The sequence below is a fragment of the Salvelinus alpinus genome, chromosome 4 (assembly GCF_045679555.1).
Source record: "Salvelinus alpinus chromosome 4, SLU_Salpinus.1, whole genome shotgun sequence".
NCBI classification, from domain to species: domain Eukaryota; kingdom Metazoa; phylum Chordata; class Actinopteri; order Salmoniformes; family Salmonidae; genus Salvelinus; species Salvelinus alpinus.
The window spans coordinates 47,491,372-47,504,779 of NC_092089.1; the positions used below are offsets into that span (position 1 = coordinate 47,491,372).

A 13,408-nucleotide genomic window follows, 5' to 3' on the forward strand; every position below is an offset into this window, starting at 1 on the left:
GTTCGATTCAATCCGTATCTCCGAAGTTCAGCGCTATAGCACAAATTTAATTTAAAGGCAATGTTCCTGCGTTCGCAGAGACGGCATTCACCATCTCAATCAGAAATGTTATTTTAAGCATGCTATAGCGCTGAACTTCTGCGATACGGATTGAATTGAGCCCTAGAACCCCTTAACCTGGCTTATTAGTTTAGTTTCATGGTTCAGAGGACGCCTACAGTGACAGCATATGCCTCAGGGATTCATAGTGGGATGTGTGCATTCTCTAATATCTATTCAAAGCTAATTAACCAAAGAGGAAGAATACAGTCTTGTGGTAGTTGTAACCTGACAATAGAGGAACAGCATAGCTTTGCAGCATTCAAATAAAGCAACAATACATAACAGGAATAAACAAGGCTTTTATGTAAATAAGGGCAATAGTTTAATTCTAATAAGTTAGTCTCATTTAGCAACATTTTTACTGACAATCAAAATGCACGCTTCTTCAGCACTCAATTAATAAAATGTAAATATCATTCTCTAATTGTTTACACACTTAAAACCAGTCACCAATTACAACATATGTATTCTCGCCCTTCCACAGGTTGCTCTCCAAGCAATATAACACAGATTGTGTACTTGAAAAGGTGCAGCTAGTTAATAAATGTACACCTAGGCTGGGATTTAATCTGAGGCGTGCTATAGAACAGACTAAGGTCATTTACGCTTGAGCCGACATGTGCAGTGGTTACCGTGAATAGGATTTCTGCAAACGTCTGAGAAAATCTCTTAAAAAGATACATTGTCGGCTGTCTAGTGTGCTGCTCTATAACGCGCCTTAAATGTATTCCAGGCCCTAAAGACATGGTATCTCAAATAAATCAAATGTTAGATATGTTATTGTCAACAATAACATATTGTGAGTACAATCACACACACAACTAAATAAGGAATACACAAAACATGCAATAAATGTATGATCTATCAGACAAAACTGATACTTATTTTACCCTTTCATACTGATTTTCCTATTGTCGAGATGGGTGTAAAGGCCTCATCATTGTCACCACCAGAAAGCTTACAGGTATACCCGAATGACAAGTCAATAATTCTGAAAAAGCTCATCCTGAATCCTTCGTACATATTTTGGTTGTTGAAAGCATCTACCCTCTGACAACTTAACGTATAAACATTGATAAATCATGTCAAACATAAAAAGACATAACATTTGTTTTCTTTTGGAATTCATGATTTCAAGCTCAATTGATTGATACAGTAAATGCATTCTTAACAGCTGGTCCAGGGTCAATTTGTTGTTTAACTCAATGGTAAGGAGTAGGACAGGGGTTGAGAGAGATGACCCTAGAACAATGTTAACAGCAAAATAACCATAACCTTGTTGTGCATTATGCTAACTTATAGCGTAGGATCCCTAGACGCGAATCAGGTCGCAGGTCTATGCGTTGTGAAGCTCATGCTCCTGACCACTCCTGCCTACTGCGTCTGGGTTCGACAGAGGGTCCAAGTCGGCGAACAGGTTAAACCAGGCTGAAAGGTCTTTGGCGGTCTCTGGCGTCTCTGTACAATCAGAACCAAAGGTAAACCATCTCACACTGTAAACTTTGATGTTGAATAGTAATGTCTTGTTTAATACAGGGCTTCATTTGACTCAGACATTGTGCTATTCCTGGTAATATTTATACCCAACAAGTACTCCGAAAGCACTCATAAACACAGGTTCTTGCTGGAAACAGATTTTTTTATGAGCTAAACCCTTTCTTTCAATTCTATTCATATGTTTTACTCGTTTGGCCCAATCCTACCTCTCATTGCTGTTGGCCTAGAGGGGTTCTGATTGGCTCCAGATGATTGCTCTGTTGCCTGGGAGATGGGCTGTGGAATGCTCGTGGCCCAATCTGGAAGGGAGATGCAGAAAGACCCATCTTGAGGGGATACACATCGTTGCTTGATCCAGGAGACAATAAATGACTTTCACACAGAACTTTTGTATGAACAGGACTTTGTGCAATAGACAAGAATATTGCTATTATTGAAAACTGCATGTCTTTACAAAATCTATGCATGTTCTCCAAAATACAATTTTGTCAGTCCATAACCATTTCAAAGGTCAAATAAGGGGTACTTATTTATATTTGTCCAGTTTCACGCATGCACAAGTATGTATGTACCCTGTACAAGTGGTGTGAAATGGAAACTTATTTAATAATACATTTAGATCCACATGAGGTTTAAAGATTATATTTCAGTATGACTGTTCACTTCACTAGCCCCCACGGTGAATATAGACAAACACAAAAACAGATGATGGACTAGTATTCGTTGCCCAGACCCAGAGAGAAATGGAAAGAGATTAGCAATTAGCTATGGGTAAGCAAATCAAATAGCCAGTGCCTATTACTTATACAGCTGTAGTTTAAAAAATAATAATTTTAGTGCCACTTCTCTCAGTGTGGAAATAGTTACGCATGGTGAAAAAAAAAGGTTTATTTGTTGAAGTACTTATTCAGAGAGAAGAAAAACTGTCAAGGCTGACTGCACAGCCCTAATTATGTCATTTCTGGGCTCATTCATAAAATCTAACCAACCACAGGGTTTAATTTAATTACGCCAATAATACAAATTTATTCAATTGTCGCATGCTTCATACTCTGGTCAGGGATTTCTCCTCAATTTAATCAAGGATGATCTTTTACATGCTTTCTCTCCACAACATCCTGTGTTTTGGAAGAACTATACGGTGATGCTTCACATGGTTTGTTTTTCAATGAAGAGCAATGCAATCTGACCAATGAATAAATATGCACAACAGTGTTGTATGATCTACAGTATTTGACCTCTGACCTGAGAGCGAAGATTGGAGATTGTTCCTGTTCCTGTTCTGGTCCAGGAGGTGAGATGGGAGGAAGATGGAGGAGTCTTCCTCCTGCTGGGGTTCCACTAGGCCCCCTCTACTAGTGGCTCCGCTCCCCTGGTCCCCCTTACCAAACACCTCCTGCCACTCCTGTGAGAACTCGCCCTCATCCAGAGACGTGCTGCCCAGAATCTCATTCAACAAGGCCATGCTGTCCCTCTCCCCACCCTCCTCCTGCTCCTGACGAGAGAAGGCTGAGAGAAGATCCTCAGGCCCTGGAATTACCAATCAAATACTGTGTTATTTAGAGGTGGGCCGTAGGGCCAAATAATGGGTAGTTGATTATATGTTTTTTAGGGTGAAATAATTTCACATGATCTGTTCATATATTTTTCTCTGGTATTCATTTAGGACACATACATTGAGGTGGTGCTTCTGTACATTACCTGTCATTTGTCTATTAAGGTCGATTTCTTCAAAGAATTGTCCAGAAGGTGTCTTGGTTTGAGCTGCACAGGATGAGAGTGAAAAGTGCATGGTAACTTGGTTTAAGGCCTAGATTCAATCAAATTAAGCGTTAACCCGGATTCCATGCAGCCAATGGCAATGTCCGGAATAGGCATAATACTTGTGGATTTGACAGCTCTAACAGAATTCCACCTCAGACACTGTCAACACAACAGCTATGCGGGTGTCAGGAATGTGATTTAATCTAGTCCTAAATCCATCAATATAGAACAAGTGTGCGTTACAATGACTTGTTAATTAGTTGAAATATTCACAAATAAACTGTTGTCCGTTACCTTCTTCATTGGACTCTTCATTGGGATCTATTGAGATAAGTCTAAGGACAACAAAAAACATGTTACATGTAGTGTACAGTATAGGATCGTGTGTAGCCTAATGTAAGACTTTAAATTAATTCTGTCATGTATGGATTTCACTTACTGGTCATCTGCAGCCTCCTCAAGATCGGTCTTTGTTATGACTTTCTTCTCCCTCTTTTTCTTTGATCCCTGAGATGACAGTTTATCCATGGGGTCTTGGAGGCTCTGGAAGTAGAAGAATGACATACTGACAACGTCACAAGACATGACACTGACAACACCACCTTGTGCTGTCATCTAAGTGAGGCCTTATGGTGAAACACACTGTTCTTCGTTATTGTAAAGTAAAACACTGTACCTGTACCTTTTGAGTATATCATAGATATAAAAACGGACTGTTCACCGTTTCCAAAATCCTGACAAAGATGATACAGCTTACAGAGGGATAGGGCTCCCGAGTGGCGCAGCGTTCTAAGGCACTGCACCTCAGCGCTAGAGGTGTCTACAGACCCTGGTTCGATTCCAGGCTGTATCACAACCGGCCGTGATTGGGAGTCCCATAGGGCGGCGCACAATTGGCCCAGCGTCGTTAGGGTTTAGCCGGGGTAGGCAGTCATTTTAAATAAGAATTTGTTCTTAGCTGACTTAGTTAAAGGTTAAATAAAATAAAAAATATGATAGAGGCTTCCCTCACCTTGATTGTAGAGAACTCATATTGCTGGCAGCCCTTAAAGCTCTCATGAATGGCAGCCATAGTGTGAGACGTCTTCTCCCAGAAGTGCAACAGGGTGGTCTGAAACACAAAAATACATATTAGCACAAGGCTGTAGCCAACAATTACTATTATGCAATAATTGTTATTTTACTTTCTGTGCATGCATACACCACTCCTTGATATTCTGGCGTACCTGGTATGTGGTTAAAACATGAGAAAGCAGATTGCAGCGGCTGGCTCCTAATAAATCGACTTTCTGGCAGACATCATTCTTCAGTTTGTCAAAGCTTGTTTTAGTGGTTCGCACCTGCACTTGAACCTGAGAGGAGAGATTAAATATTACTCAACAGAAGGAAGACAGGATCATAACATAGGCACAACATTGCATGGAATAAAGATCACACATGAGAATACACAGATGTTGCAAGTGCAACTGAAGTCTTTCTCACTCAAGATAACCCTTGAGTGTAACCAACACAAAACAGAAGCAAACATGCCTTTCCCCTAGTTCCCATGAATCAGCTCCATACTGAAGTACACAATCACACACAACAAATTTACAGTAAATTGCACCATCTAGTGGTAAATATAACAATTTCCATTTTCTGTTTGATTCTGTGAAATTCTGATTTAAATTCGCTCTAAAGAAACTGGTACAAATGCTTAATCAATCTGGCCAACAGACTTCATTCTTACTGTTTAAACAGTCCTTCATCCTGATATGATTGAGACCTATATCTAAAGAGAGTATGCTAACCTTGCGGAATTTCTCCATCTGTTTGTGTGTGTCTGGATCGAGCTCCTGGGATACATCCTTCATCCAGAGCAGTGCTCCACGGTATTCTGTCCTGGACTGTTCCATGCGGTTCACCGTCAGCCAGGTGTCAGAGATGGCCCGGTATCGGAAAGTCTCCACCTCCTGATAGAGGCGAGACAAAGGACTACGCAGAGACAGCCTGAGGGGGACAAAAGACTCATCAACAGAGAACAAATCCACTCATCCAAATGAAGTGCAGCTGATACAATGTGGATGAGTGAGTGAAGAGCAGCAGCTGGACGAAAATGTACATTTAGAAAGAAGATGATTGTCTGTTCACCTTTTTTCTGCTCCTGAATCTTTTGACTGGGTCATTGTCACTAAAGCTTAAAGATGGAGCGGCAGACAGTAAGTAAAAATGAACTGATAAACCTTTACCTAAACAACATGGATTATCGTAGCACTCTCTCAATTATGAGTCATCAGTTTCTATTCAAACACTCTGGGTACTGTGTTGATACAGTACAGGCCTATGTCTGTCGGAATACAAAGCTGTCACTGTATGCCATTTTCTTTCTCTTTTTGTCTCTACACACAGCAGACTCCTAGCCTGTCCCTTAGGAGCCAATTGACGCAATCTTCTATCTCATGTCTCTCTACACTGGTAGTCTATCTTCTCCTCTGTAAGAGGGAGACTACTATCATAGGTAGTATGTGAGTTTCAAGTTCATTTTCACCCCCCCCAAAAAAATGTACCTTTATAAATATAGCATTCTATGCATCATCACATTTGCAGACTTATGTAAGATAGCCTACTATTCATAATGTGATGAGTAGATTGGATAGTCATGATTTAGGCTAATAATATAACTCAATCACTGTTCGCAAAAAAAGACAGTTCAATGCATGGCTGAGCGCGTAGTGACGTAGAGCTATAGGCTATATCAGATATGTTTCTTCTCCTTTCTTTGCACAGGAAAAAATGTGGCCTTTCATAAACACATTTCATGCAATTCTACTACACTTTATAAGCAGAATATTTTTTTATAAATACGACAAAAATTACAGGGTAACCTACTCTGCTGAGAATGACAAACAGATCAATAAAAATTGAAAGAGACACAAATACTTACAATATGACGTCCATCTAACCCGGAAGAGGAAATGATTGTCCAAAAACAAACTTTCAAGTGGCACTGATCAGTGAACACTCACCGGGGATATATAGTGGATGATCTCGGATGGTGCTGATAAGTTTGTTCGCTCAATTATGTTGAGAATTTTGATAACTAAAAGACAGTATTTTCATCGTCTTCTCTTTACAGCAACAGCCATTTGCTTTCAAAACTATGTTTTCCCGCGATTGGATTTTGAAATATTGCAATATGCCTGGCTGGGTCTCTGCTTTTCACTGACAGTCGCAACTCAACAATCATCTATTTGGTATTTGCCGCGCACGCTGCAGAAATTGCGGGCCCTTCCGACTGTAGGCAATGCGATTTAAAACAATTCACAGCAAATCTTTTTTTACATTTAGAAGATGCTTTTATCCAAATCGACTTACAGGTACAATTAGGGTAAAGTGTCTTGCTCAAGGGCAGTAAACACATTTTTCACCTAGTCGGCTCAAAGATTCAAACCAGCGACCTTTCAGTTACTGGCCCAACACTCTTAACAGCTAGCCTACCTGCCACCCATTTTAAAATAAGCTAATGATCCTCTGTGGCCAAATCATGCTTTCTGGTGTAGTAGCCTATTTTGAATGATTACATTTTTTTGTATCGACAGGAGTAGGCTAATTAGGCTATACAATTTTGCCAATTTAATTCCCCTAGCCTTATGGACACACCGCCTATGACTACTATCCTACATGTCCGTCTCACTACACTAGTAGTCTGTCTCGTTTCCTCTAGTAGAGGGTGACAGACATGCAGGATAGTAGTCTGTCTCCCTACCTTGTAATGTGAGCCCCCTATTCTGTCTGTCTATCTATCTACACTGCAATATCCAGTGTGTCTGTCTGTCCTCTGGTAGTGTGGTCCAGGTACAAACCTCTGCTGGGAGGAGAAGCAGAGGGCCTTCCCGGTAGCCTGCATGATCTTTCCAGCCCTGGTCCGGTCCTGGGAGCCCTGTGAGCGCAGGAACCGCCCCAACTCATTCTCCTCCTGGGATAGAACTGAAGAGGGATAGAACCACATGGTAGAACTCAGTGGATTGAACAGGGCTTTAGAATCCGGGTCCAGAAGAACCTTGGGTATCCAGATGTAACTGGGTCCGACATGGAAGCGGGTGCCAGATGTGAGGGTGAGAAGACTCACAGCAGATTCTTCTCTGGTACTGCTCGATCACCTTCAATAGCTCCATGCACGTTCTCTGGACAGAGTGAAACACCTACAAAGCCATGGAAAAATGACTTATGCCCGTCAACAAATATATATGCATTTTAAGCAAATATTTAACAATCATCTGCCTATGTTATGTGAGATGAACAGAGGTTTATACTTGACATTGTCAGGTCTTTGGTAATTGGCACAACAGTTCTCTGTATCTATGACAATGTATCCATGACACAGTAACAAAACGGATTTGAAGCATTTGATCTGTGAAGCTAACCTCCAGCTTGCCATCCAGGTCTGCGTCTGACGCCACGACATGTTCGTCCTCTTTCTTTCCCGTGACCTTGATGATCTTCTGTTTGGTTTTCCAGTACTTTTGCTGGAACTTGTTCACAACAGACGAGTCTTGGCTTTCAATAAAGCGGTCAAAATACTCCCGCGAGTAGCCACCACTGCAATGACATCCGAAACAGTCAGTCTTGTTACTTTATCAACCATATGGCAAAGAACAAATACATTTGTGATGTTAATTAAAAGATGGTGAGTGTTTGTGTACTCACTAATTTCCCCTCTCCATTTTGTCAGGTTACCTGTAACGTAGGTTACGTGTTATGTCATGGCTTTGCAGGCCAACTTCAACTCCATTCACCAGGTAGGTCTGAACCAATGGTGTTGACAGTGGACTAAAACTGTATGAGTTTCTACCTGCCCATTGGTTGAGGTCAAATATTAACCAAAAGTAGCTACTGTGAAAACAAAGTTGACATCCAACACCATTTTGAAAAGGGCACCTGCTGCCCCGCTTGTTATCCTTGACAGTCATGGGCAAATGATTGGGAGAATGGTAAATTTATTATCCCAATCCTTCTGTTATTTTCATGCATGAATGGATAATTTTTTTATATACCTTTAAAAAAAACATTTATATAAAATGTATCATGTTAGTGGACTCATTTTCTTGCTCGATAGACAGTTGAAAACAAACAACAACAATTCATTGAGAAATAGGTAGGAGATATATATATATTCAATAACCATTTACAAAATTAAACAAGGCTCAACCTATCATGCTAGTCTAGTCTGTAGGCAAACAGTGCAGACCCGAAAGGGCCTGGCAATACTCTGTCACGATTCAGCAGCCTCTGATAATAAGGTACCTGGTTTTAGGCCTGTCGCTGACAAGGCAAGCACTCACCTTGTTCAAGACATTATCATTATCAGATGGCCAAGGATAATGCCATAACAGAAGATTTATAATAAAACGATTCCTGCATATGAATGAATGCAATGTCCGGTTTACTCGGCCGCCGTACCAGAATAAACGCAGAACGCTTCACATCATCAGCGTATGTGAACCAGACTGCCTTCTCCATATTCTTATAGCCGCCAAAACACCTTTTGACCAAAAGCAATTAATTTACATTGAAAATCAAAATCACATACCTTGCTGTGTTGATAGCCTACCATTCAGCTATAGCCAACGTCCATACATGTATTCTACTATTATTGACTAGGCTATACAGCGTAACCAGCATCTCATTCTGTTGAATACAATCCTTGCGCTGAATGATCGATGACGTCATGTAACAACGCACCAAACTCGCTCCCATAAAAAAGGGTGCAGTCGCAGTTTGTTGATCAAATATTTGGGATTAGCAAATAAAGCGGAAGGCGATAGGTTTGCATGAATTTCCTCCCTGCATTACATATGTGTTCGTCGTGAAAAAAACACACGTTACAAGTAATGTTTTGGGAGAAAAAAAATAGTATACATTTTTTATTGTAGGCCTATGTGAACTGTAGTGGCCTTGAGGACAAGGTTGATAGTAAATATGAGAAATTACATTAAATGGGGACAGTAGGTAAAAATTGCTTGATGCCCACTACAGAGGACATTTACTAACAAGCTCCTATTTAATGTGGAAAAATAATAATATCACACTGCTCTGAAAACTCACCTCACTATTCCTAAAATATGTACCTGTTAAGCTCTGTTTATACCTGGTTCTAACTTGCATCCTTTGTCTTGTCCATATTCTGATTGTGCCCTCATCTTCAGACAGGTGCAGACGATTAAAAGATGCATTGTGATCTGATCTTCCAGACCTCGGAGGTAGTCAGGCACGCATTGGTCGAGATCCCCTGTTCAAACGTTGCATGGGCATCAACCAATGGTTGTGTGCTACGTCATCGACTGTCATCGACTGACAGATTGCCATAGCGTATGATGTGGTTAGCTGATACCTAAAATACATGTTCTTTCGTTGTAAGATCTGGCAGCAGTCAGCAACGCCTGAGGATATGGACAGTGAAACCATTTAAATCATCATGATCCCGCCTCCTAATCACTGCCAGGTGGCACAATTGACTTATGACATCAATAAATAAATACATATTATTGAAGGCACAGTCATACCGTAACGTTGGTGTTTTACTCAATAAATTACTGGGAGTATATATATATAGAATGTGCGACTCTCAAAATAATTTTATCTGGGTGTGCTCCAGCTATGCTTTTTATTACAGGCACGACAAAACCTTTTCCCCCTCAGGAGACTGAAAAGATTTGGCATGGGTTCCCAGATCCTCAAAAGGTTCTACAGCTGCACCATCGAGAGCATCCTGACCGGTTGCATCACCGCCTGGTATGGCAACTGCTTGGCACCTGACCGTAAGGTGCTACAGAGGGTAGTGCGAACGGCCCAGTACATCACTGGGGCCAAGCTTCCTGCCATCCAGGACCTATATAATAGGCGGTGTCAGAGGGAAGCCCATAAAACTGTCAGAGACTCCAGTCACCCAAGTTTTGGCTGTTTTCTCTGCTACCGCACGGCAAGCGGTACCGGAGTGCCAAGTCTAGGACCAAAAGGCTCCTCAACAGCTTCTATCCCCAAGCCATTAGACTGCTGAACAATTCATAAAAATCGCCACCGGACAATTTACATCCCATATCTATTAGGCGGAATATCGCAATGTGCAATCACAACAGCAAGCATTGTGGCCAGTTGCCATAAGAAAAGGGCAACTAGTGGAGCACAAACAACATTGTAAATACTTATTTATCTTCCCCCACTATTCGCACTACAACTATTTGCACATTGTTTAAAACACTGTACATAGCTGATAATATAACACTTGAAATGTCTTTATCTTTTAGAAATTATTTTGAGTGCAATTTTTACTGTTCATTTCTAATCGTTTAATGTTGATTTTGTTAAAAAAAAATAGTCTCACATATGTTTATTGTTTATTTAACTTGCTCTGGCAATGTAAACATAACCAATAAAGAAGAACCATTGAATGGAGAGAGTGAGAGAGAGAAGGGAGAGAGAGTGAGAGAGAGAAGGGAGAGAGAGTGAGAGCATCAAATTATAACAGAATGTGTCTTTGAATTACTAGCGCACACTGTTTTCATAATAAAGACACATTTGTACGAGGCAACATCTGTACTGCGATAACATGCTTTCCATCAGCATACTACTGTACAGTAACAGACTATGGACTATCAAGGAAATACAGAGCATATATGATGTGGTAACAGTTACGACCATGGGATGGCAGCAAAACATCAAGGAAAGTAGAAAGAAATGTCCCTCCCTTTCCATTGAAGCACTGACCAATAGATGTGATTGTCTCATCATGACAGAAGTCCGTTCAAGTATAGTTCCTTGCATTGCATGCTATTATGGAGATGATGCCTCATCAATTCAATGACAAAGATACAATGAATAACAATTTGTTGAATCCTCATTGTGAGTTTCAACATCCTGAGCCTACCAAAAGGCTGATGACTGAACCAAATAACCTTTTTTATGTCTGTATCTATGTAATGTATATTTGTGTGCATCTATATCTATGTAATGTATCTTTGTGTGTATCTACTGTACATCTATGTAATCTATCTTTGATATAGATTCACACAAAGATACATTACATAGATATAGATTACATTGATATAGATACACACAAAGATGCATTACATAGATACACACAAAGATAGATTACATAGATATAGATATACACAAAGATAGATTTCATAGATATCTTTGTGTGTAAACTACCGTTCAAAAGTTTGGGGTCACTTAGAAATGTCCTTGTTTTTGAAAGAAAATCACATTTTTTGTCAATTAAAATAACATCAAGTTGATCAGAAATGCAGTGTAGACATTGTTAATATTGTAAATGACTATTGCTGGAAACGGCAGATTTTTTATGGAATATCTACATAGGCGTACAGAGGCCCATCCTCAGCAACCATCACTCCTGTGTTCCAATGGCACATTGTGTTAGCTAATCCAAGTTTACCATTTTAAAAGGCTAATTGATCATTAGAAAACCCTTTTGCAATTATGTTAGCACAGCTGAAAACTGTTGTTCTGATTAAAGAAGCAATACAACTGGCCTTCTTTAGACTAGTTGAGTATCTGGAGCATCAGCATTTGTGGGTTCGATTACAGGCTCAAAATGGCCAGAAACAAAGACCTTTCTTCTGAAACTCGTCAGTCTATTCTTGAAGAGGTGACTCCAGGATGCTGGCCTTCTAGGCAGAGTTGCAAAGAAAAAGCCATATCTCAGACTGGCCAATAAAAATAAAAGATTAAGATGGGCAAAAAAAACACAGACAGTAGTCAGAGGAACTCTGCCTAGAAGGCCAGCACCCCAGAGTAGCCTCTTCACTGTTGACATTGAGACTGGTGTTTTGCGGGTACTATTTAATGAAGCTGCCAGTTGAAGACTTGTGAGGCGTCTGTTTCTCAAACTAGACACTCTAATGTACTTGTCCTCTTGCTCAGTTGTGCACCGGGGCCTCCCACTCCTCTTTCTATTCTGGTTAGAGCCAGTTTGCACTGTTCTTTGAAGGGAGTAGTACACAGCGTTGTACGAGATCTTCAGTTTCTTGGCAATTTCTCGCATGGAATAGCCTTCATTTCTCAGAACAAGAATAGACTGACAAGTTTCAGAAGAAAATTCTTTGTTTCCATTTTGAGCCTGTAATCGAACCCACAAATGCTGATGCCCCAGATACTCAACTAGTCTAAAGAAGGCCAGTTGTATTGCTTCTTTAATCAGAACAACAGTTTTCAGCTGTGCTAACATAATTGCATAGCCGTTTCCAGCTACAATAGTCATTTACAATATTAACAATGTCTACACTGTATTTCTGATCAATTTGATGTTATTTTAATGGACAAAAAATGTGCTTTTCTTTCAAAAACAAGGACGTTTCTAAGTGACCCCAACCTTTTGAATGGTAGTGTATCTCTTTAATGCATCTTTGTGTGTATATAGAGTATGTAATGTTTGGCACCATGCACTTTAAGGGACCACAATTTATTTCACTAGGCAAGAACAAATTCTTATTTACAATGACGGCTTGTGGGTTAACTGCCTTGTTCAGGGGCAGAAAGACAGATTCTTACCTTGTATGCTCAGGGATTTGATTCAGCAACCTTTCGGTTACTGGCCCAATGCTCTAACCACTAGGCTACCCGCCACCCCAATGGAAAGAACTCATTAACTTTTTGTTGTGTTATCCCTGTCAGGTGTTTAATATGTACTGTATGTACTGTGTGTACAGTATATGTCTTTTTTTAAACTGGCAAATAAAATCAATCAATAAATTATCAATGGATTTATAACAATTAGATGTGTTTAATCACTTATTTGCTTTTATGTAAAGAGGTCATTCTCATTAAAGATGTAAAAACTTTGTGTTATGTGAATCTATGCAAAGTATAATCTACGAACACAGAACCAAATCTACCTGAAGCGCTACTCTGTCATACTCTTCACACAAATCATAATATGTCTCCTTTCCACTTAATTTAAACTTCCCTTTTCTCTGAGAAGTTCATAGCTTGACCTCTGACTTCACTGGAGGGCTCGAGGCCAGGCTTGGGCTAATCTAGTAGTGTCTCA

The 13,408-nt window shown here is 40.1% G+C and overlaps 1 protein-coding gene across 4 annotated transcripts; it reads right to left on the reverse strand.

Moving 5' to 3' along the window:
* Nucleotides 1-381: 381 nt before the first annotated feature.
* LOC139573773 (islet cell autoantigen 1-like) lies at nucleotides 382-9,598 on the reverse strand. 4 transcript variants are annotated; one of them, XM_071397615.1, is made up of 14 exons: nucleotides 9,491-9,598; nucleotides 8,050-8,079; nucleotides 7,767-7,941; nucleotides 7,472-7,544; nucleotides 7,206-7,329; nucleotides 5,154-5,352; nucleotides 4,590-4,715; nucleotides 4,376-4,474; nucleotides 3,803-3,906; nucleotides 3,658-3,698; nucleotides 3,301-3,363; nucleotides 2,845-3,129; nucleotides 1,806-1,898; nucleotides 382-1,560 (listed from the first exon to the last, which is right to left on the reverse strand). In XM_071397615.1, the coding sequence occupies exons 2-14, from the start codon at nucleotides 8,064-8,066 to the stop codon at nucleotides 1,439-1,441; spliced, it is 1,521 nt and encodes a 506-aa protein (XP_071253716.1). In that variant the 5' UTR covers nucleotides 8,067-8,079; nucleotides 9,491-9,598; the 3' UTR covers nucleotides 382-1,438. The 4 variants fall into 4 exon arrangements, with proteins under 4 accessions (XP_071253716.1, XP_071253718.1, XP_071253715.1 ...); XM_071397617.1 differs by having other exon boundaries at nucleotides 9,471-9,570; XM_071397614.1 differs by lacking the exon at nucleotides 9,491-9,598 and adding an exon at nucleotides 8,933-9,415.
* Between the last annotated feature and the right edge of the window lie 3,810 nt (nucleotides 9,599-13,408).